The 25,161-nt window shown below is 50.5% G+C and overlaps 1 protein-coding gene across 1 annotated transcript; it reads left to right on the top strand.

The window, feature by feature from the left end:
* Positions 1 to 8,705: 8,705 nt before the first annotated feature.
* LOC124233834 (cytochrome P450 2S1-like) lies at positions 8,706 to 20,454 on the top strand. Its single transcript, XM_046651082.1, has 9 exons — positions 8,706 to 8,882; positions 10,073 to 10,238; positions 12,396 to 12,545; positions 13,029 to 13,189; positions 13,284 to 13,463; positions 15,014 to 15,155; positions 16,556 to 16,743; positions 18,939 to 19,080; positions 19,174 to 20,454. The coding sequence occupies exons 1-9, from the start codon at positions 8,706 to 8,708 to the stop codon at positions 19,353 to 19,355; spliced, it is 1,488 nt and encodes a 495-aa protein (XP_046507038.1). The 3' UTR covers positions 19,356 to 20,454.
* Positions 20,455 to 25,161: the final 4,707 nt, after the last annotated feature.

Raw genomic sequence — 25,161 nt, 5'->3', positions numbered from 1 at the left:
AGATTCACCCTGAGCTAATATCTGTTGCCAATCTTCCTTAAAAAGACAAATTTTAATGCAAAATAAATACTAGCCACATATCACTTTTTGAAAAGTATTAGAAAATACAAATTCTGGCAGCGAGTTGGCTAAGAACCTCTACTCCACCCACCTGGTGGTGGCAGTCTCCCTCTCTCCCAGGGCCCTCAGCCTCAGTCTCCTTGATTCCCCCACCTCCTCTCCCCTCCTCCAAAGGCTGGGATTCCTGGGGGTAGGACCCAAGTCTTCTCCTCGTTCTCTCTCTGGGGTAAGTCCAGCCATTCAGAGGGCTTCAAATGCTGCTGAATGTCTGCTAAGAACCCCCACATCTATGCCCGCTGCCCAGCTCTGGCATCATCTGGTCTCTGCCTGCCCCCTTCCCACTGCAGCCACAAGGGCCTTCTGGGTCTCCACACTACCTCCCAGGTCTCAGGACAGGCTGTTTCCCCACCTGGAACGGTTGCTGCCCTTTTTCCTCCCAACCCCTGCCCCTCCTTGAGGTGAGAAACCAACTCCCCCACCTGCCCCCCCAGCACTCTGTACTGGAATCATCAACAACCGAGTTCCTCCAACACCCGTGCTACCCTCTGAGCCTCCCAACATGCTGTTCCCTCTACAAGGAACACTCTTCCCCATGATCTTCCTCCACTCATTCTGCAGACTCACGCATGCCCTCCTCCAGGAAGCCCTCCCTGACACCCACCACTCCTAGGCTAGGGTAGGCGCTTGCCAGGCCTGGGCACAGAGTTGGCTGGCCTCAACTCTGGATGTAAGGGCTCCCTGGGGCCTCTGGCACTTGCCACAGGCAGAGGGCCCCTCTGCATCCTCGCCCTCTGGATCTCCCCCAGCCACTCCTTATTCCGCCCTGTTGAAATATAACCTGGAATTAAATGCAGATGGACTTTAGATTTGGAGACGCAGGTGCATAAAGAGGGACGTGACTTATCGCCAGGAGCCAGTGACCCCCTGACCCTGAGCTGGGCCTCTCGTCAGCTATCTAAGGGTGAGTCTCACTCTGTAGAAAGATAGAAAATAAAGAGAACCAGTCCAGGCTGGTTGCGGCAGCTGAACTGAGTTCCTAGAATTGACGCCTGGGTGGGGGCTGCAAAGGGCAGGACCAGGGAGTGAGGCATTGATGTGGAGAAAGCGAATTCCTGGTCTGTAGTCTTTGAAAGTTTTAATGAGCTCATAATCACCTTCTATTTGAGTAATTGAATTTCTATGAAAAGTAATCATGGAGATAATAACGACATTGACCCCGGGCTGTTGTTAGATTTGGGCGCCACGCCTGGCACAGAACACGCACCTAGATCAAGAAGGCAGAAATGCCAGCCAGCTCATAGTGACTCTTTGCTCCCTTTTGTCATTAATCACGCAATGCCCTTTAAGCTTCCGAGGGAGGTACTAATATATCATCCCCACCTTACTGATGAGAAACTGGAATAGAGGGAGGTTATATGTCACTTGTCCTCAAGGCCAGCCCGGAATTGGAACCCAAGTAGCTCCTGGCCACAAAGAGCAAGTGGAAGGAGAGGAGGGGACGGGGTGCAGGGAGGAAGGGGGCGTATTATCATCTGTCCCTCTCTAGTTCTCCTGAACGCCCCCAGTCTGGGGTTTTCTCCCCACGTTGGAGACCTCCTCCTCTTCTCCCACTTGGCTCCTTTCCCCTCTCTCCTCCCAAACCTACACCCCAGTGACCTGTGGGGCAGAGGGCGCCCCCTAGTGGAATCTGTGTGTGAGCGGCGGAGGAAGCAGGAGGGTGGGAGGGTGGATACGGCCGTTCTGGGGTCGCGGCAGAATAGGGAAGGGTGGGCGTCAGAATGGGAATCACTCTTATTTTTTGTTCACCGCCCAGAGCGACCACCCCCTTATAGGGAGGTTGGGGAGTAGGGGTGGAACAAAACAGTTCCCCTAAACTGACGGAGGAGAGAGAGAGGGAAGAGAGGGAAGGAGAGTGAACAACCACCCAGAACCACAGATACTTACGAGCTGTGTGACCCTGAGCAGGTAACTTAACTTTCTTCTGCCCCCAATTCCTCATCCAAAGAGGAAGACAGGGATGATATATTAGAACCTCCCTCAAAGTATTAACGGGGCTTGTATGATTCATGCCTTTTGGAAAAGGAACCCAAAGGAGATTCCTTAACTCAGCCTGAGGTGGGAGCTGAGGGGTGGCGGCTCACTATTTACTGAGCCTGAAAAGCTGGGGATTCAGAGACGAACAAAAAACCCAGCCTTGCTCTCACGGGCTCCCCACAAGGTGATTATGGGCAAGCCACCATGTGGATAGCACAGTTATTTTTATTTTCCTTGGTTTTTTTTTTTTCTTTTTGAGGAAGATTGGCCCTGAGCTAACATCCGTGCCCATCTTCCTCTACTTTATATGTGACATGCCTGCCACAGCATGGCTTGATAAACCAGTGCGTAGGGCTGCACCCGGGATCTGAACCTGCAAACCCGGGGCCACTGAAGCAGAACACGCAAACTTACCTGCTGCGCCACCGCCACCCTGGATAGCAGAGTTATTGCATTTGTTGATTACTGCATCCCTGGGAGGGAGGTACAGTCATGAGCTCTATTTACAGATGGGGAAAACTGAGAGCTTGAATAATTTGGCCAAAGTCATACAAAAAGACATGGCAATGGCAGTGGCAATTGAATTCAGGTAACTCCTGTTCCCAAAAGTTTCTAAACCAGAGGCTCCAGCCTTTCAAAGCTCAAACTTGGGGCCCCACCTCCTCTGCATTTCACCTCCCTGAATTTTCTGTTCCTTTTGAACGAAGAACCATCAGGTTCGCTCCTTTGCTGCCCTGGGTCCCACCAGCCATTTCTTAAGATGCCGCCCTCCAGCCCCTTCCACTCCCTGCCTCCACCAACCAGCTGAGCCACATATTTCCAGCAACCAAGACAATTCTTGCCCGAGGAGAATTCCAAAGCCAGCTGCTGAAACTGGTACATTTCCATCCCACTTAATGTCTGTGTCTTCCCAGCCAGGTGCTGTGTGGGACACAGACACCCAGGGGAGAGAAAGACAGTCCCTGTTCCCGTGATCCTCCAGCTTTGGGCTTGGAGGCGCAACCAGCATCAGACAAATGATCACAGATGTGCAGTTTACAGACCCCCTGGCTGCGAGTGGAGGGTGGATGGGAAAGGGGAGCCTGGAGGCCTAGAAGCCAGGAGCTCTGGGAGGAGACTGGGCAGGGCCCAGGTGGGAGGGGACTGGGCTGGGCCAGAGGGGAGGGCAGGAGGGGGCAGAGTAAAGCCACATGATGCAAGCTGAAGGAACCAGACCCCCATGACTCAGGCAATTGAAATGAGGAAATTCTCAATCCACAGAAAGATGCAGTGTGCAGTGGTGTCTGTAAGAGGAAGAAACAAAACAACCTAGAGATGGGTCCCTAGGGGAGATGGATGGAGGCATTGTGTCAAAACCATTCCACGAAATGCTTCCCAGGAGTTAAATGAACCAGAGCTGCAAGCATAGACATGAATAAATCTCATAAACTGAAGAAAAAAGGTCAGTGGCAGAAAGATACGTGGATGTCATGTGCTGCCCTGTGTATAAAGTTTTTAAACCTGCAAAAGAATATTTTCCCAAATAAGTGTGTGGATGCACAAATATGCAACAAAAGAATAAAAAGGTGTCTCAGAATATTAACTGTACAAGAGTGGTTCCCTGGGGGAAGGAGGGAGGGAGGAACATGACATCTGCGAAGGGACCCCACAACCCAGTCAAGAAGGTTTTATTTCTCTAAATAAATGAATGGTAAAAGTGTTAAGATATAATAGATAGGTGTGCATACACGGCTAATCACAACAATTCCTCTAAACCTGTCCTGTCTCTGTATTTGAAATAACTAATTATTTTTACAACAGAAGAAAGCGGGGAGGTGGAACCAGATGATAATCAGATACAAAGATGGAGGGGAGGGAGCAAGAGCCATCATGGAGACGACCTGCAATTTCATCTTTCTCAGCCCATGGCCGCCTACCTGATGTAAAATTTGTGGGAGCAGTGCTTTATTTTTTTACCGCCACCCCCCTACAGGGTATGATACATAGAAGGTCTCAGGAAAAGAGAGGATGGGGTGAGACATGGGATAAAGCGGCGAGTAAGAGGAGGAAGAGGTTAGATGAGGGGTGGATGAGAGATGGGATGCAGGGATGGGACAAGGGGACAGCAGTAGAAGGCCCAAGCACATTGCTGCTTTGCTGTCTGTGTCAATTGCTGCTTGTCAATTGCCCAACATTACTCACGGCCAGGGATGCTCTTAGAATCTGAGGACGCCCCAACATAGGGTAGCGGAAGGAAGCAAGACTCATCCTAAGCTTCCCCTTTGCCCAGTTCTGGGTGCTGGGTGGGGTGCCTCTGATGGACAGAAGGGAGAGAGACTAAGATAGGCAAGGCTGGGAGGAGAGAGGTGGGGTCGGGGGGCGGGGGGCGGTGTGGAGGCATGGGCCAGAGAGCAGATGAGCCATGGCTCATCCCCAGACAGCAAGTCAAGTTCTAGAAACATAAGGTTTGGGGAATCCCAAGCAAAATCAACCCCCAGCAATTTCCAGAACCCATCCACCACTCAGCCTGCTGGAATCTGGGGTTGGCAGCCTCCAGCGTGGTCTGAGAAAATCCATGGTAGGAAGCTAAATTTAAAGAGGGTTGGGGCCTGGCCCTGTGGCTGAGTGGTTAAGTTCACGCACTCTGCTGCAGGCAGCCCAGTGTTTCGTTGGTTCGAATCCTGGGCGCGGACATGGCACTGCTCATCAAACCACGCTGAGGCAGCGTCCCACATGCCACAACTAGAAGCACCCACAACGAAGAATATACAACTATGTACCGGGGGCCTTTGGGGAGAAAAAGGAAAAAATAAATAAATAACATCTTTTAAAAAAAATGCCCTAAGACAATTTTATAAAAAAACAAATAAATAAAATAAAGAGGGTCACTCTGGCCCCACCCAACCCAGATCAGAGGGTGTCTGATGGGAAGTAGCCGGTGAGGGGTGGAGGTGGTCAGCTGTCAGCTGCTGAACAAGATGTATGGGCATCTCCTGACCCAGAGTGAGGAGGGGCCAGGACCCACCAGAGATGACTCAGAAATCTCTGTTGGGAACCTCTTCATCCTTGGTCTTTAGACTTGAGAATTCCAAAACCTTGACTGCTCTTTAGATGAATTTGAGAGACTAGCAAATTGTATTCAAATCATTCATTCAACAAAATATTTATTGGGCACCTACTGTGTGCCAGACACTGGGGACACAGCAGTGAACCAAAGAGATAAGTCCCTGCCCTCACAGAGAGAACGTTCTGGTGGAGGAAACCAGAATAAAAATGTAAATCAATATATAAGATGCCTTCAGGTAGTGATAAGAGGCTACAAAGAAAAATTTTTATGTGTTTAACAAACACCTTCAGAGCTCACTGTATGCCAGGCACTATTGCAAATGGCTTCAAAAATATTAACTCATTGAATATTTATTAAATACCTTATTTAATAAATGACAGGAAGGTCTGGGAAAGTCTCTTCTGGAGGGCACTGGGCTTTGAGCTGGGAACAGAAAATGAGCCAATCTCAATCTCCAGGCCACGCATTTCAGGCAGAGAGCTAGTACAAAGGCCCTCCGGCTGGCTTGGTGTTCAAGAACCTGAAAGAAGGCCAACATGAGTGAAGCATCATGAGCAGAGAATAGGGTGGGCCAAGATGATGCCAAAATCAGCAGCCAGCGGACAGATCCCATAGGACCTTGTAGGCCAGCGTAAGGGGCTTGAATTTTATTACCAGGTTAGTGGGAAGTCTTGTCTTGGAATCTCTAGAATCTTGGGAACTTTTAAGTATTCTTATCTCTAGGATCTTGCAATTAGAGTCATCTTAAAACATAAGAATTTTAAGAGCCTTTGCAATCTTCTAATTTCTTTTTTCTTTTTTTTGAGGAAGATTAGCCCTGAGCTAACTACTGCCAATCCTGCTCTTTTTGCTGAGGAAGACTGGCCCTGAGCTAACATCCATGCCCATCTTCCTCTCCTTTATACGTGGGACACCTACCACAGCATGGCGTTTGCCAAGCGGTGCCATGTCCACACCCGGGATCCAAACCCTCAAACCCTGGGCCGCCGAGAAGCGGAACGTGCAAACTTAACCGCTGTGCCACTGGGCCCACCCATGCAATCTTCTAATTTCTATTCTAGGCCAGAGCCCTGTCCCTCAAAACATGAACAGAATGCTTCCTGCAGTCTCCTCTGGTCTCGATTCCAGCATCTGACATCCGAAGGGTGCACCCTGAAATAGGGGCTGGAGAGGCAGGGACGCTGGGCTACACTTTGCTACCATGAAGTAGGTGCCAACTCTTAGTTCCTCCTTTCTTTATTCGGGAGGGTTCCAGGAGATCCCAAATCCAACCTCTTACTTGTCTGCCCACTCGGCTCTTCTCCTGCAACAGCTAACAGCCATCTCAAACTTCTTGGGGACAAAAGAGAATTCCCGATTCCTCTCCCTCCTGCAAAGCCTGTTCTGCCAGCTTCCCAACCCCAGTTGGTTCCCATACCTTCTCTTATCCCCCTCCTCACCTCTGTAAAAGGCACCGCCATCTTTCCATCTGCCCAGGACAAAAAGTCTAGCAGTAGGGGAAAAAATTTTGCCCTTCTGGATGATCAGCTTCTGATGTGGTCCGCTGTCTTTGTAATAGTCTCTTTCCCTCTATTGCAATAGTCTTTTCGAATAAAGTCCTTCCTTAGCTAAGACATCTGCTTTTATTTGACAGAATTAACCTGGATTCCTTCCTTTGCCTTCAATCACAAATTGTCAGCACCTTCTCGCGCTCTACCTCCCAATACATCCCAAATGTATCCATTTCTTTCTCTCCCCACTGCCACCCACCCAGCCCTGCGTCCTCATTGCCTGGACCCTGCACTAAGTTCCCTGCTTTTTCTTCCTCTGCTCCCCACAATCTCTTCACCATAGGGAAGACAGAAAGGTCTCTTTATACACAGAGAAGTCTAATCTCCAGGAGGGGGGTGATCAGCACAGTGTGGGGGCCAGGTGGGATTGAGAAGGGGCTTGAGAGAGGTTTCTGGGATGATGGTGACTCCCTGTGTGCTGATAGGAGTTTGGGTCACACAGATGTATGCATTTGTTGAAATTCATCTAAAATACACTTAAGATTTGTGCATTTCATTGTATGTCAATTTACCCTGGCGGCGGGAGGGGGGGAGGGTGAATGCCTGTATACAAATATTGAACTCTACCAAATGCACTGCATGCTGAGGTGTTTAGGATTGAAGTATACTGGTGTCTGCAACTGTCTTTGAAACACATCCAAAAAAGTTAGATGAGTTGATGGGGCAAGAGGAATAGATATGTAACAAACTAAGGATAGTAAAATGTTACTGGTGGAATCTATGGTGGTGAATATACAGGTGTCTACTGTAGGTTTGAAAGTTTTCGGAAGAAAATGTTAAATGAAAAGGCAAAGCAAACCAAGCAACTGCCGTGCTGGAAACCCTTTGACTGCTCCCTTCGCACTAGAAATGAAATGCAAAGTTTTTCCATGGCCCTGCAAGACTGGTCCCTGTTGACCTCGAAGACCCCATCTCCTACATTCAATCTTTGGCGCAACAAATATTTATTGAGCACCTACCATGTGCCAGGCACTGCTCTAGACGCTGGGGATACAGCTTTGAACCAAACAGCACGGACCTGACCTTGCAACCTTCTTCCTCAACAAGCTCATTCCCCTGGCAGGCCTTTGCACTACCTGAAATTATCTTAATTTATGATTACGTTGGCATGTGGATATGAGCTTCAGGAGGGCAGCACCCTTCTCTGTTACTCATAGCTGCATCCCCAGGTCCACAACAAAGTCTAGCTTATAGTTAGACCTGAAGAACAGCTACTAGTGAAAGAATATTAGCTAACATTTATTTAACACTTGTTCTATATGCACCTGTTCCTGTTTAAGTTGTGTCCACATTGTACCTATTTAATCCTGAAAACTATCCCCGTTTTACAAACGAGTTAACAGAGAGGCACAGAGAAGCTAGACTGTGAACTCTGGCTTCAGACATGTTCCTAACTACTATACTATACTGCTAAGTGAATGAATGATTCAGTCAGTCATTCAGACTGGCTTGAGTTCAAATCCCAGCTCTGCCGCTGGCTGGCTGGGTGGCCTAGGGCCAACTCATTTACCTCTCTGACCAGATTATTGCTCAAGGTCAAGTCCTTTCTGCTAGTTCGCGGGGAAGATGTAAGATGCTGGAGGAACTTGGCTCAAAGACAACACACACGTACGCGCACGTGAACGCACACCACGATTACGATGAGGAGGGAGGCGGGGTAGTCACCGCCAGGCACAGGGTGTGGCCTCCCGAGGCCGCCAAAGTCTCTGGCTTCCAGGTTGCTCCTGTTTGCCCACGCCCTACCTGGAGCCCAAGGCGCTGTCTCCGCCCTCAGAACCTGGGTGACCTGGGAGACATCCGTTCGAGAGCGCGGCCTCGACACCAGGTGGCGGCGGTGGTCTGGGAGAAAGAAATCCGGCGGCGGGGAGCGAATGCTGCTTATAGGCAGGGGGAGGGGCTAGCTGCCCCGCCCCCTCCGCCAGATTTCCTTAAGGAGGGAGCCACCGGCTCCCGCCCCCAACCGGCCCAGCCGCGTGGAGCGTCTGGGAGCGAGAAGAAGGAGCCAACCTGCCGAGATGGAGGCGGGCGGCACCTGGACGCTGCTGCTGGTGCTGCTGCTGCTCCTGGTGCTGACGCTGGCGCTGCCCCGGACCTGGACGCGAGGCCACCTACCCCCCGGGCCCGCGCCGCTGCCACTGCTGGGGAGCCTCCTGCAGCTCCGGCCCGGGGCGCTGTACTTGGGGCTCTTGCGGGTGAGGCGCCAGGAGAACGCCCTGGCCGGGGGGGCGGGGGTCCCCAGGGAGAGAAACCAGAGTGCCAGGGCAGAGAGGCCTTCTGTTATCCTAGAGGAGGCAGGCGCAGGGTTCCAGTGTAAAGGGACTACGGGTGTCCTCGGGTGGGGCAGGAGCAGGGAACCAGGGCTGAGAAGGAGAGGGGTGCCTTGGGAGAGAGGATGCAGGGGGGCAGGGCTAGGAGGGGCAGAGACCTCTGCCCACAGAATCCTGGAGAGGATGTGAGAGCAGGGAAGTGGGATCCAGTAGCAGATGTCCTGGGCAGAGGGGCCCACAAAATCCTGGGAAGGTGGTGGGAGCAGGGGACCAAAACTGAGTAAGACCAGAGTCCTCAAACAGAAGGGGAGCTGCTGGTGTGATGGTGGTGAGCTTGTCCCAGGGGGAGAGGTAGCTGGGAGGTTGAGGGGAGCTATCCGGAGGAGGAAGCAGAGAAGAAAAAGGGAAGGGGCCCCTGGGGGGGAAGTGGAGGCAGAGGCTGGAGGGTTCCAGGAATCTGTCTGCAGAGAATCAAGCAGATGGAGCTCAGCCAGGAGAGAGCTGGAAGTTCAAAGAGAAGGACAGCAAGAAAGAAGGCTGAGGCAGTCCCAACCTTTGCGGGGTGGGGGCAGTGGGCAGAGGCCAGAGGTTCAGACTCCTTCAGAAGGAGTCTGGGGGACTTCCAGGACATGGTGGCGAGCGGGGCAGGGGTCATAGGGACAGATGGGCAGGTGCTCAGCAGTATCTGCCCCAGAATTTGAGGGTTTAGCAGAGATTGAAAAGGGTGGCTAGTTTTGGGAGGAGGGATGGCTTGAGGAATTAAGAGAAACCAAAGCTGCAGCTGCCCATTTTTGCTGCCATATGTCTGAGTTTGGGGAGGGGGGATGGGTTCTGGGTTGTCCCAAGGTTAGAAGTTAGAGATCTGCAGGAGATAAGAGGATGGGGACTAAAGAGTATGTTGGGGGAGGGGGCTCCATGGGGATGGGGCCTGGGAGCCTGGCGCAGAAAGAGAACTGAGCCTCCCAAGGGGCTATTTCCGTTTGGGGTGGGGAGGGGACTCTTCATAGAGGGAGCAGGTGGCTCATTCAGTGAGAGGGACCCTGATAGAGCCACCTAGACTGGAAGAGCGGCAGCCTGCCCACAGCACCTGCCCCCTTCTCCCTCCCTTTCCCCAGCTGAGTAAGCAGTATGGACCAGTGTTCACCGTGTACCTGGGACCCTGGCGGCGCGTGGTGGTCCTGGTTGGGCACGAGGCTGTGCGGGAGGCCCTGGGAGATCAAGCCGAGGTGTTCAGTGGGCGGGGGATGTTGGCGACACTGGACCAGACCTTTGATGGCCATGGTGAGTCATGAGCGGAGCAGGAGGCAGGCGGCTCCTTCATTCAGAGCCTGCCACCACTTACTGGTGTATGACCTTCATGCATGGCTTAGTGTCTCTGGGTCCAAAGTGGGATGATAACAGTGCCTATTATATAGGGTTATACTGAGGCTTGAACGAGGACTGGGCCTTGCACAAGGCAAGCACTCATTAGTTACCAGGTTGGAGCAGTGTTATCACTGCTCCAGGTGGAGCCCTGAAGGCTGTGAGGAAGGGGGAGAGCTTTCAAAGCCCTGGAAATTGATGGGCAGACACAAAATCTAAAAACTGTCCTCTGTGCTGAGACTGAAAGCAGGAAGGCAGTGCTGGGCACTGCTGGGACCACAGCAGGGACTAAACAGCCTCAGTCCTGTTCCCCCAGAGCACGTAGGCTAGGAGGTGACAGACCTGTCACTGGGCAGTGACAGTCCAGAGAGATCAGGCCTGGGATGGGGGAGGCACAGGCAGAAGGATCAGGACTAGGATAGGGGAAGCGCCGGAACTGCAGGAATGGGAGGAGGCACCTGACCCAGCCTGATTGGTGAGGGATGTCCAGGAAAACTTCCTGAACGACAGGATGTCTGAGCTGAGACTCAAAGGATGAGTGAGAATGGTGTTCCAGGCAGAGAGACCAGCAGGTACAAAAGCGTGGAGATGAAAGAAGCATTCATTCATTCGACTGACAGGTTTTCATTATGCCTGGCCCTGTACTGAGTTCTGGGGACATGGAGGTGACCAAGACAGGTACGGTGTCCTGTCTTACTGTGGGAGAGATGGGCTTGCAATAAGACAATAGAGGGAGAGAATGGAATTCTAAAATGAGAGCTACAGGGTTGAGAGCAGGACTCAGGGGGCCTGTGCTGGCCTGGGGGCTGGTGGGAGTGGAGAAAGAATCGGAGGAATCGAAAGGCTTCTCAGAGGAGGTGACATTTGAGCTGAGACCTGAAGGATGAGTGGAGTTGGTTCATCGAGGATGGAGAGGTTCATGATCCAGGCAGAGGGAACAGCAGAGACAAAGGCCCAGAGGGGGGCTCATGACACCTTTGAGGAAGTGAGAGAAGCTCAGTGCAATGGTACTGAGATGAGTAATAAAGCTGGAGAAGTCGGCGGAGCCTGGTCACGCAGGGCCTGAGTCATGCCAGTTTTGGGCTTTGGGTTTTCCTGAGAGCAGTAGATTTTAAGCAGGGAAAGAATATAGTCAGAATTAGAAGGATCCTCTGGTTGCTGTGTGGTAGCCCATGGAGGGGACTGGGCTGGACCAGGGCTCGGGCTGTGGGGTGGCTGGGAGCGGAATCCAGGGCTCTAGCCAGGCGGCAGGAGATGATGGGCTGAGACAGGAAAGAGGAGAGATGCTGAGGCCAGGTTGGGACACAGTGGAGGGGTGGGTGGGCAGGGAACACCCAGGAGGGGGCATCCAGGGGGACACCATGGGCTTGCATTCTACAGGTAGAACATTGAGCTCAGAGCAGGGAAGGGTCTGTCCAGAGCAGGTCTCTTGGATAAAGGAGGAAAACAATGTAGTTCTATCCTCCTTCCTACCTGTTCAGCCTCCAAACGACATGGGGCATGGGACCCAATGGTATTCGATAAGTGTTGGAATGGATGGATGGATGAATGGAACCCATAGTACTACATAAGTATAGGAATGGATGGATGGGACCTAATAGTATTCCATAAGTGTTGGAATGGATGGATGGATGGATGAGACCCAATATTACTCCCTAAATGTTGGGATGGATGGATAGAAGGATGGGATCCAGTAGTACTCCATAAATGTTGGGGTGGTTGGATGGATGGAAGGGAGGAGAAAGGTGAAAAAGATAAAAGGATGGGTGGGTGAAAAGAGGAATAACAAGATGGACAGTTAGAAGGAAGGAAGAAAGCTTCACTCACCCTGGTTAATCACAGAACAGGAGGAGCCTGGATAATCCCAGTTACCAATTTCGCAGGACAGTGTCACCCTCTGACCCAAGGTTAGGCGTTTATTGAGCACCTCCTGAGTCCTCATCCCTGGGCTAGGCTGGTATGGACTCAGGTCAGGGCCCAAAGTTTTCCCCTTAGGGCACCTCACTGGGAGGAAGGGGGTGACCCTGGGGAATGGGGAGAGGGTCTGGTCCCTCCTTGAGTCTACCTTCTGCACAGGGGTCTTCTTCTCCAGTGGGGAGCGGTGGAGGCAGCTGAGGAGATTCACCATGCTCACTCTGCGGGACCTGGGCATGGGGAAGCGAGAAGGCGAGGAGCTGATCCAGGCAGAGACCCAGTGTCTAGTGGAGGCGCTCCAGAAGACAGAAGGTCAGCAGGGCGGGTCAGCCCAGGATCCCCGGAGTCCTGCCTGAGTATGGGGAGGACCTTCCCACTGTGCCTGGGAGTCTCCCCTCCTGGCCCCAGGATTGAGCGGGAGTGGAAGTCTTGGACTCTGGGGCTGGGCTAGGGGCTCCATTCACCTCCACCTGTAGCTCCTCCTCCTCCTTATGTCTCTTTGTCCCTGATATTTCACATCACTCTTTCTGTCTCTTTCTCCACTTCTGTTTTTCTCTCCTGTAAGTCTGTCTCTGTCTTTTGTCTTTCTCTGTCTGGCTCTCTATCTTTCCCAGTCTATCCCTGTCTGTCTGTCTTTCTTCCCCTATCTCTCTGTCTGTCTGTCTCTCTCTCTGCTTGTCTCTTTCTGGTCCTGTCTAGCTGCCACTCTATCTCTGTGGGTCCACTCCACCTCCAATTCAGCTTCCCTCTGCCTGTTTCCATCACAACCCTCCTCCCTGCCCCCTGCCCCCCTAGGACGGGCATTTGACCCCTCCCTGCTGCTGGCGCAGGCCACCTCCAACATTGTCTGCTCCCTCACCTTCGGCCTCCGTTTCCCCTACGAGGATAAGGAGTTCCAGGCCTTGGTCCAGGCGGCTGGCAGCACCCTGCTGGCAATCAGCTCCCCATGGGGCCAAGTAAGTAAGTGGGACGCTTCTCTGGCACCTTCCCCAAGCTTCCTGCCCACCTGTGGCCAGGCCCCCATGAGAACAGCTGCCCTTCTCCCCACAGACCTACGAGATGTTCTCCCGGCTCCTGCAGCCCCTGCCAGGCCCCCACAAACAGCTCCTCAGACACTTGAGCACCCTGGCTACCTTCGCTGCCCAGCAGGTGCAGCGGCACCGGGGGAACCTGGACTCCTCAGGCCCCGCAGTCGATGTTGTGGATGCCTTCCTGCTGAAGATGGCACAGGTGGGGCAAGGGTATGGTTGGAGGGGAGGAGGGAATCCTGAACAGAGCTGATGGCCTGGCCGGCCCCTACCCTGGTGTAGCTGGGCATCTCTGTCAGGGCGCTCTCTCTCTCTCTCCCCCGCTCCATGTCTTTCTGTGGATATGTCTCTAGGTGTATGTGCATAGCGTGTTCTCTCTGTCTCTCCCCACCCACCTCCTCGCGTGTGTCTGCGTCTCTTGCATCTCTCTTCTCTCCTCCCTCCAACCTTGGCCCCTTGTTCAGGCTCCATGCTCAGTGACCTGCCACCAGCAATCCCCACCATCACTTCACCCCACCCCTTGCATCCCCCACCCACACAGGACATTTCCTGCAAATTACAATCATTTACTCGTGAAATCTTGCAATAGCAAATTATACTAATAAATTCTACTTGACTAACATTTATATTAACGTGATTAATTTAATTAACCTAATTAACGTGAGAACAGTTTATTATTCTATGAGAAAATTAGAGTTAAGGTGAATCCTGTGGAAATAGCTAGTTTTGAATTGTACAAACTTTGGAAATTATGGGAGAAATTCAGGGCCCCGTTCTTTGAATAAATGCAGTCACCCTGTTCATGGAGAGAGAGAGATTTTTTCTTAACCTTGTAGCCTCATTTCTTTTTCATTTTTTAAAATTAAAAGTTTTAATTGTAGTAAAATACAGCATAAAATTTAGCATCTTAACCATTTTTAAGTGTACAGTTCAGTAGGTGTTAATTATATTCACGTTGTTGGGCAACCAGTCTCTAGAACTCTTTTCAACTTGCAAAGCTGAAATTCTATACCCATTGAACCAACAACCCCCCATCCTCCCCTCCCCTCCGTCCCTGGTAATCACCATTCTACTTTCTGTCTCTATAAATTTGACTACGCTAGGTACCTCCTATAAGTGGAATCATACGCTATTTGTCTTTTTATGACTGACTTATTTTACTTAGCATAATGTCCTCAAGGTTCATTCATGTTGTAGCATGCAACAGGGTTTCCTCCCGTTTTAAGGCTGAATAACATTCTGTTGTCTGTATATACCACAGTTTACTCATCCATTTATCCATCACTGGACCCTGGGTTTGCTTCCACCTTTTTGCTATTGTGAATAATGCTGCTATGAATGTGGATGTCCAAATATCTCTTTGAGACCCTTCCATTCTTCTGGGTTTATGCCCAGAGGTGGAATTGCTGGATTATGTGGTAATTCTATTTTAATTTTTTGAGGAACCGCCATACCATTTTCCATAGCAGCTGTACCATTTTACATTCCCACCAACGGTGACAAGGGTTCCAATTTCTCCACATCCTCACCACTTGCTATTTTGTGGGGTTTTTTAATAGTGACCATTCTCTTTCATTTTTAAAAACATTTCAACCAGAGAGAATTAATATCCAGCACGCACTTCCCAACTTCCCCAAACATTTATTTAAACTCCCTGACAGACTTGCTGTGCCGCATCCCAAGCCCGGCTGTGCTGGGCCTCTATTCCCCGCAGCCTGTGTTCTCTGAGCCCCTCCACCTGGTTTCTCGCAGGAGGAACAGGACCCAAACACGGAATTCACTGACAAGAACATGCTGATGACGGTCACTTATCTGCTGTTCGCTGGGACGATGACAGTGAGCACCACAGTCCGCTACACCCTCCTGCTCCTGCTGAAATACCCTGAGGTCCAAGGTAGGAGCCTTTTCCACCAACCAGGCTCTGGGAACAGAAGTGAGGGCTTCAGAGGGAAGGATGTTCAGGAGAGTGGACAGCGTGAGCCAGAGCCTGGAGGCAAAAATGAGCCCAGCATTTGAGGTGTCTGAGGAATGAGAAGAAGTTGGAAGGACTGCCAGTTGCAGCATGACACGTAGTGAGAAAGGAGGCAGGTGATGTCTCAGGGCCTTGTTCCCTTAGGGGTACACTGTGCACCTGATCCCGAGTAATGGGGAGCCATGGAGGGGTATTGAACAGGGGAGAGCAGGGTCAAATTAGCATCTTAGAAAAATCCTTTGGGCTGCCATGAAGAGGTAGATTATAAGGTGTGAGAGAGGATGCCAGGAGCCCATAGAAGAGGACAGGGAAGGGACCTGGGTGGGAGAAGACAGGGCCGGGCCGGGCTGTGGAGAGGGAAGAGAGGGTCAAGTAGGCAGGTGGTAGAGAATGACGGGGGAGGAAGGCATCCAGGGATAGGCCAGGGGACTGGGGGCCACTCTGAGATGGGGACAGAAGAGATGAGAAGTTATTTCAGGGGAGATGCTGAGGTCAGTTGGGGACAATTTGAGTGTGAGGGGCCTGGAGCCACCTGTGGGGAGGCCTCCAGGAGGCCACGAGACACCGGGGTCAGGACTGGAGCTGAAAGATGAACTGCAGTCATGAGAGCACAGGCAGGAACAGGCTGCAAGGGTGAGGGAGGGTGTGGGTGAGAGGCAGGGTTGGGAGTGAGCCCTGAGGAGCTCCTGCATTTCTGGGTCAGGCAGCCGCCGTAAATGCTGTGGGCCAGTGAGGAGGGCTGACTGGGAAGATGGGACCTGGGGTCTGGTGGCCTCGGTGGAATGGAGACAGCTGTGTCTTCAGCTCTCTGGGCCTCAGTTTCCTCATCTGGGAAATGGAGATAGATAATGGTCCCTACCTCATAGGATTGCTCTGGGAATTAAGAGAGATATAGGGGCCAGCCCGGTGGTGCAGTGGTTAAGTTCCCACATTCGGCTTCAGCGGCCCAGGGTTCACTGGTTTGGATCCCGGGTGTGGACATGGCACCTCTTGGCAAGCCATGCTGTGGCAGGCATCCCACATATAAAGTAGAGGACATGAATGTTAGCTGAGGGCCAGTCTTCCTCAGCAAAAAAGAGGAGGATTGGTGGCAGATGTTAGCTCAGAGCCAATCTTCCTCAAAAAAAAAAAAAAAAAAAACAGATGTAATGCCCAGCACACAGGATGTGTGGGACCTGGGCTCAGTGAGGGCTGGGGGACTCCCTCCCAGCCTGCCAGCCTCACCTCTAATCACAGCAGGTCAAGAACATGGGGCTTCCAAAGGGAGGATCACAGGGCCCCACCCCACCGCTGACCTCCAGCCCTCCTCTTCCTGGGTGCAGAACGCGTGCGGGAGGAGCTGACACGGGAGCTGGGAGATGGCCGGGCGCCAGGTCTGGGAGACCGAGCCCGCCTCCCATACACGGACGCGGTTCTGCATGAGGCACAGCGGCTGCTGGCACTGGTGCCCATGGGAATGCCCCGAGCCCTCACAAGGACCACCTGCTTCCGAGGGTACACCCTGCCCCAGGTAAGTGTGCAAGTCAGCCACGGCCACGCAGTTGTCTCTGCCTCAGGCCTGAGTCCGGTGCTCCCTGTGTATTCCTCTGACCTTCTCTGGATCTTGGTCTCTGTCTCTTCCTCTCTCTTCTCTTGCTGACATCTCCCTCTCTTTTGTTCTCACATCCTCTTTCTCTCTCTCATCTCCCTCTCTTTCTCTCTCTGTGTCCCTCTCTCTCTTTCTTTCTGTATATAGTTCTCTTGCCCTCTGGCTCTGTCTCTGGGCCTCAGTTTCTCCATCTGTCCAATGGATATCCAAATTCTACCTCCTCCCAAGGTGCTTGGGACAATTAGATGAGGTGGCAAGCAGGGTAGCAGTTTGAAAAGTGAGGTCTGACAGAGGCCCTCCCCCTCAGCCCCTGCTGCAAACACATCCAGTCTCTCCCTCTCCCTCCCCCTCCCTTCTCTCCCTCAGTTCCTGCCCCTTCATACAAGAGCAACTCACAGCCAGCACCACCAGGGGGCGATGTCTCCCGGGAAACGGGAGCCACCTGACCGCGAGCAGCTCCCTCCTTGAGCTTCGCGGTAGAATCAAACCCATGGCAGTTAGGGGCCGGCCCGTGGCCGGGTGATTGAGTTCTTGTGCTCCGCTTTGGCCGCCCAGGGTTTCGCCTTTTCGGATCCTGGGCGCGGACATGGCACCCCTCATCAAGCCATGCTGAGGCAGCGTCCCACATGCCACAACTAAAAGGACCCACAACTAAAAATATACAACTATGTACCAGGAGGCTTTGGGGAGAAAAAGGAAAAATAAAATCTTTTAAAAACCCAGAGCAGTTAGAATCCAGCCCTGCTGTTTTCTAGCTGGGACTTTGGGCAATTCACTCCCCTTCTAAACTGGGAACAATAATAGTATCAACTCAAGATTGCAAGGAATCTATGAGATAATGCTTGTAAAACACCAACCCAGGTCCTGGTGCAGGGGTTGGGGGTCCTATGTACACGGCAGCAGCAACTATTGCTAATGCCGTGACTGCTGCAACTCAGACAACTACTGATAACGACAATAACAGGCATCCGTGACAGGACCTGCTCTGGGTGAGGTAGTAGTCTAAATGCTTTATGTGGATATTGCCCTATTTAATCTTCAGAGCAACCTTCGCTGTTGTCATGCCCATTTTACAGATGAGGAAACTGAGGCCTGGAAAGGTTAGAAGACTTGCCAAAATCACCCAGCCTGCAAGTGGTAAAGGCAGGATTTGCACCCAGAACCTGCACTGTAACCACTGCTGCCTGCCTTTCTCTTATTCTAACAGCAGTAACATGACCCTGTCTTTTCCTGGAGCCCCGTCACCTTCCCAGCGCAGACCCCCGACAGCCAGAGTCCCTAACAAAGTCAGTCCCTCTCCGTCTCCTCACGCTCCCCACCTTCCTTCCCCCTGCACCACAGTCCTGGGAACAGGGTAACTCTGATCTCAGCTGAAGGGGCTGCCACTTCCCCTGAACATGATCGGGGGAGCCTCCATAGACAGCCCTCTCCCGCTCACCCTTGCCTTCACCCCCCTCCAAAGACCAGAGTGGCAAAAAGCTAGACTCTGAGCCAGGGACTTAGGGCAGCCACAGCTGAATCACAACATACTCCCAAAGTTTAAAAACAAAGCGTAAAAATAACAAGCTCTGGGGCCAGCCCAGTGGCCTAGTGGTTAAGTTCATGCGCTCTGCTTCGGCAACCCAGGATTCACGGGATCCCAGGGACAGACCTACATAGCACTCATCAAGCCATGCTGTGGTGGCATCCCACGTATAAAATAGAGGAAGATTGGCACAGATGTTAGGTCAGGGCCAATCTTCCTCACCAAAAAAAAAAAAAAAAAGAATAAGCTCTGCTGTGTCCAAATGTTACCTCAGGCAACTTATTTAAGTTCTCTGGGTCTCAATTTTCCCATCTTTGAAATGGGGATCATATCAGTAACTGCTTCCCAGGCTTGTTAAAAAGATTTGGTGAGTTCATGTGTGCATGTGTGGTACATGTACCTATTACATATGGGATAATATATATAAGATGCTTAATAAAGTGCCTGACCTGTAATATGCTTAATCCATGTTGATGCCACTATGTTTTGTGAACTGGTGTCACCGACACCCCAGACTCTTGTGCTCTGCTCTCGGGAACCGAAGGCCTGGGTGGTGAGGGATATTTGTAGTTTTATTATGATTTCTCTTCAGGGCACTGAGGTCTTCCCCCTCCTTGGCTCTGTCCTCCATGACCCTGAGATCTTCAAGCAGCCAGAGGAGTTCAACCCAGGCCGGTTCCTAGATGCAGACGGAAGGTTCAAGAAGCAAGAGGCCTTCCTGCCCTACTCCTTAGGTATTTGCTGGGCCTGTCCCCTCCCACCCTCCAGTCCTCCCGGGCCTGGGTGTGAGGCGGGCTGACCCGGCTCCATCTGCCTCTTCCTTCCAGGTAAGCGTGTCTGCCTTGGGGAGGGCCTGGCACGAGCAGAGATCTTCCTCCTGGCCACCGCCATCCTGCAGGCCTTCTCCCTGGAGAGCGCAAGCTCGCTGGGTGCCCTGAACCTTCAGCCAGCTGTCAGCGGTGTTTTCAACATTCCCCCGGCCTTCCAGCTGCGAGTCCGGCCCCACTGACCTCCACCCCACTCCACTATGTGGACCAGATGAAGGAGGGACCCTTGACGGGTGGTGGCCTCTGCGGTGGGCATGGACATGGCTGTTTCTCGAGAGCCACGAGTCTACACCGCAAGCAGCCAAATGCACACACCGATAGCTGTTTTCTAGAGTCGGTCACGCACATATTCAGCCTACACTGTCCACAGGACCACAGTCATCCACCCACGCAGCTGTTGAGACAATCACACACCCATAGACAACCATGAGGGCCATGAGGCAACTTGGCCACACAAGCTTCTTACGGGCATAAATTTAGTCTGTCTGGAATCACAACCACATGTCCAGATAACCCAACTCACACACGACTCGCTCCCCTGGACTTGCAACCCACACATGGAGTTCGGCTGCCACCTTCATAAGCTACCAAAACAGCCTCCTGTTCACCGCCCACGTGCCCTCTTCACTCCTCAGACTTACCAGTGCCACCATCTTTGGGAGCCTGGTGCAGAGAAGCACATGCCCCCTCCTGGGTCATGTCACCACGCAGACCATCCCTGTCCTCAGCCCCAGCATGCCCTCTGTCCTGTGACCACGCCACTATCCAGGCACATGACCATCACCATCCACATGCCCCCAACCACTGAACCACACAGCCAGCCCATACATGACACTGTCCAGGCTCCCGACTATCTTCCCACGGAGACACACCACTCCCGTGGAGGCGCGGCCCCAGCCTCCTCTGCACCTTCCACTCTCAAGGACCATCCTTTCCAAGCACCCTGATCCCCAAATTCTCCCAAATAGGAGCACACCCCCAGTGTGCACAAGCCTGGGAGCCTAGTAAACTTAGACACAGGAGGACCCTCAGAACAGAGGTGCACCCTCCCACTCCTGCTTATGTAACCATGTCGGAAGCCTCCTCTGCTCCCCCCCAACACACACACTGACCCACCGCCCCTACTCTGCGTCAGAGTCCCGATTCGACCTGGTAAAAGGGGCTAGACGACCAAGGTGGGGGCCAGCTTCCAACTTCCCGTGTCAGGGAAGAGGCCAGGTCTGACGTGCCTGTGGCTTGAAGGTCCCTGTTTTGCAATAAAAGTTCGTTTCTGGCCCCTGATCTGGCCCGTGGCAGGGCCTAGCATGTGTGTGACATGTCCATCATTGTGAATAAGGGGTGGAGTTGGGGGGGTCCACCCCTCCCTTGAGGCTGGGCGGGAGCTAAAAAACATGGCCCCCGCCCACCCTGGCTGTTGACATCAGCGCCAGATGTGGAGGGGAGGCGGGGGGCCTGTCCTGGGCCTCACTTCCGGCGAGGCTAACGTGTGGGGGGCGGGCAGGGAGAAGGGACACTGGCAGCACTGCAGGGCTGGGGGCGCCCCAGCCAGAGAAAGCCCAAAGGGAGCAATCCGTGCCCTGGGAACTCTCCCAATCTGAAAGCAGATCCTGAAACGGACCCTCTCCCTACTCCAGCCTCTAGGAAACCAGAGTCATCTTTTTATTGGTTAACTATCTAATAAGGAAGTTTTCAAACACAAAAGTCGAGAGAAGAGTGCAGTGAACTTCCTGCCCATCCCCGGCGTCCTATAACCATCAACTTTCTATTTTTATTTCATCTATCATTCTCTTACGGTTATTTTAAGGCAAATCCCAGAAAATGACTGAATGCACGTTTCTGACAGTAAAGGACATTTCCCCCCAACATTTTAATATGACAGTTTTCAAGAATGCAGCAAAATTGAGGGAACTGTACAGGCCACTGTCGGCCACACTGCTTTAGCACATTTCTAAGCATCTGTCCATCCAGCTCATTTTTTTCGGCGTATCATAGAAAATTATAGACATCAGTTCATTTTCTCCCGAATGCTTCAGCAATGCATATCTCATTAACTAAAGTTTCCTCTTTTTTTTGATTTTCCATGATGCTATTTTGTTTTTTTAGCTTAAGTTTTGTAAAGATAGCACAAAACAGTGATATCATAGAGAATTGAAAGATGAGATTGGGATCAGATCCTAACTGCCACTTTCCAGCTGATCACACCCTGACTGAGGATTTAGCATCTAAAAGAGTTACTAAATTTAAAGGAGGAAATGTGAAAAATTCTGCAACCTAATAGGAATGAAATACATGCTAAGTTCTTGGATTTACTATTATTACTATTTTTAATATGTCAGTGTGATGGGAAAAGGAATGAATGAGGCTCAAGGTTTTCTTTTAAGTGAAGGCAATGACTTGCTTTCCTTTGCACTCAAAATTCACATCCAGGGAAATTTAGAATCAGAAATACCAGCAAACTCATTTTTTTAAGAAGGGATGGACCTTGCACTGCATCAGTATGAAAGTTGACAGGAGTTATGATTTCAGTAGCAAGTAAAAGAAAATATAAACTCAAAGTGGCTTAAACAATAAAGAACTATTGGACTCCAGAATAAAAGTATTTAGAATTAGTATGGTCTTCAGTTTTTTGTGTGGGTGGTAAGATGTACATCACATAATATTTATCATTTTAACCATTGGTAAGTTTACAATTCAGTGGCGTTAAATACATTCACAATGTTGTGTAACCATCACCACTTATTGTTGTTAGTGCCATCGACTCCTAGTGGCCCTGTGTGCAGCAGAGCAGAACCCTGCCCGTTCTTTTTGCACCATCCTCTCACCTCCCAGCATTACATCAGACAATGCTCTGCTGCTCTTCACAGGGTTTTCGTGGCCAATTTTTTTCAGAAGTGAATGGCCAGGTCCTTCTTTCTAGTCTAGTCTAGAAGCTCCACTGAAACCTGCCCACCATGGCTGACCCTGCTGGTATTTGAAACACCAGTGACATAGCTTTCAGCATCACGGCAACACACAGCCGCCACAGTATGACACCCGACAGACAGACAGGTGTTGTGGTTCCCCAACTGGGAAATGAACCCTGGACACAGCCATGAGAGTGCTGAATCTTAACCACTAGACCACCAGGGCCAGCTAACCATCACCACTGTACCCAAAACTTTCCATATCCCCAACAAAGACTTTACTTATTAAACAATAATTCCTCCCTTTAAAATTTACTTTTCAAAAGTCACAACCACAATACCCATTTTCACACCTATCACTGTTAGGAATTCTGCAGTACCAGTGTTCATGTGTCCCTGACGGTCACATAAATATTTTATAGTTGGATTTGTTCAAATCCAGATCCAAAGTCTTACCACACAGTGCCTTTATTTGAACCATCATAGGTCTTTTAAATCTGAAACTATTCCCCAACTTTTGTATGACACATTTCTTGAAGAAACTGGGCATTCACCCTGTACAATTTCTCATACCCAGATTTGACTGACCACATCTTTTGTGTGTGTGTGTGAGGAAGATTGGCCCTGAGCTAACATCTGTTGCCGATCTTCCTCTTTTTTGCTTGAGGAAGATTGGCCCTGAGCTAGCATCCGTGCCAGTCTTCCTCTACTTTGTATATGAGATGCCACCACAGCATGGCTTGATAAGCAGTGTGTAGTCCACGCCCAGGATCCAAACTTGCAAACCCCAGGCCACGGAAGCAGAGCACACAAACTTAACCACTACACCACCAGGCCAGCCCCATTGGCTGACCGCATCTTTGTGGTGTCACTCAAGATGTCCTTCATTCCCAGGATTCCCTGTAAACTGGGAATTCAATCAGATTTGGGTTCGTTCTGGCAAGAGCTCCTCACTGGAGGTGCTGGGCCCCTTCCTGGAGCATCACATCGTAATAATCGGTGGTCCCATGCAGTGCATCCAGGTCCTGATCCCTCCATTAGAAAGTTTCCCGTCAACGTTTCACTCACTGTTCTTAGCAGAGGGACTGTTTAAAACCAAATCAGGTCTCTCCCCTGCTCAAAGTTACCCAGTGGGGAAGGCTTGTGAACTGTTGGTGAGAACGTAAATTGGTATAGCCATTATGGAAAACAGAATGGAGGTTCTTCAAACAATTAAATATAGAATTACCGTATGGCCCAGCAATGCCACTTCTGGGTGTATATTCAAAGGAAATAAAATCAGGATCTCAAAGAGACATCTGCACCCCATGTTCATGGCAGCATTATTCACACTAGCTAAGACACAGAAACAAGCTAAGTATCTGCCAGCTGGTAAGTGAACAAAGAAAATATAAGATGTGTATGTGTATATATATAATATACATATAATATATATTGACATGACACACAGTCACGCCAATATATATTATATATATATAATGGAATATTATTCAGCCATAAAAAAGGAAGGAAGTCCTGCCATTTGTGACAGCATGGATGGACCTTGAGGGCATTAGGTTAAGTGAAATAAGTCAGACAGAGACAGACAAATACCATATGATCTCACTTATGTATAGAATCTAGAAAAGCCAAACTCTTAGAAACAGAGACAGATGTAATGTACACCACAGTGACTATAGTTAATACTGTATTGTATATTTGAAAGTTGCTAAGAGAGTAGATCTTAAAAGTTCTCATCATTACAAAAAAAAAATTTGTAACTATGTGTAGTGACAGGTGTTAACTAGACTTATTGTGGTGATCATTTCACAATATATACAAATATTGAATCATGTTGTACACCTGAAACTAATGTTCTATGTCAATTATAGCTCAATAAAAATTAATTAATTCATTTCATGAAAAAGAAACAGAGCAGAATGGTGGTCACCACGGCTGGAGGGTTGGGGAAATAGGTGCAAACGTTCAATTATAAGATAAATAAGTTCTAGGGATCTAATGTACAGTATGATGCCTATAGTTAACAACACTGTATTGTGCACTTGAAATTTATTGAGAGTAGATCTTAAACATTCTCACCACACACACACACACACAAATGGCAACTATATGAGGTGATGGATGTGTTAACTAACTTTACTGTGGTAATCATTTCACAATAAATACGTGTATTAAATCATCATATTGTACACCTTAAATTTATATAATTTTATTTGTCAATTATATCTCAGTAAATGTAGTGGGAAAATAGCCCCCAGGGGGTTCTGTCACAGTTAGAATAAAAACCAAAGTCCTCCTCACCAGGCTAAGGCGCTCTCTGATCTCATCTCTTCCCATATCCCATCCATGCCAGCCACACAGTCTTCTCCTTGAAGTTTTTCACATGCCTGCCTCCATGCCTTTGCATTGGCTGTTTCCTCTGCTGGAATGCCCTTCCTTACTTGACTTACTTGCTAATTTACTCCAGATCTTGATCATAACCTCGGAGAGGCCTTCCCGGACCACCCTCTCTAAAATAGCACTCCCATTGCTGGCTATCCCCTCCTCTGCTTTATTTTCCTTCACTGCCCATCTTGCATCCTGATAAATATTTATCTCACTGTTGCCTCTCTTCTCCTTCCAATTTGAGTTCCACGAGGGCAGAGATTTGTCCTCCTCACTGTGGGGTCCCCAACACCTGGCACGGGGAGTGTGTCTACCCATCTGCCCTTCTCATTTTTAAAATGCATTTGAAAGAAAATTGCAGGCTCACAGCAGGTGCTCAGTGAATAGCTCTTGAGTGAATGAACACAGATTCAGGTTGGCTGTGCACACAGCTGGGCCCACTGAGCCCTGGGCAGGTAGGGCCCCCAATGTGTTCCCACAAGTGGGCAGACCTTTGCACATACACATTTGCACCCCCCAAAAATGCCAGAGTTATTGCTTGTCCCCTTTGTGGTAGGCCTTTTACAGGGTGGTGGTGGATATACCCAGTCCCCGCCTCCCAGAGCTCACAGAGCAGAGGAGGAGACAAGCAGGAGACACACAGTCATGCCTATGAATGTATCTTGACAACCCATGCAGAACGCTGCCAAAGAAAAGGACA

This window comes from Equus quagga, unplaced genomic scaffold, assembly GCF_021613505.1.
Source record: "Equus quagga isolate Etosha38 unplaced genomic scaffold, UCLA_HA_Equagga_1.0 262_RagTag, whole genome shotgun sequence".
NCBI classification, from domain to species: domain Eukaryota; kingdom Metazoa; phylum Chordata; class Mammalia; order Perissodactyla; family Equidae; genus Equus; species Equus quagga.
Note: the sequence above shows the minus strand (reverse complement) of the source record. Positions and strands in the feature narration are given on the sequence as shown.

What these genes read in the sequence shown, in the direction of transcription:
- LOC124233834 (XM_046651082.1), top strand. Translation starts at nt 8,706, where the DNA reads ATGGAGGCGGGCGGCACCTGGACGCTGCTGCTGGTGCTGCTGCTGCTC. An exon ending in GAAATACCCTGAGGTCCAAG is followed by an intron (nt 15,156 to 16,555) that starts GTAGGAGCCTTT and finishes TCCTGGGTGCAG; the next exon opens with AACGCGTGCGGGAGGAGCTG. An exon ending in CTTCCTGCCCTACTCCTTAG is followed by an intron (nt 19,081 to 19,173) that starts GTATTTGCTGGG and finishes TCTTCCTTCCAG; the next exon opens with GTAAGCGTGTCTGCCTTGGG.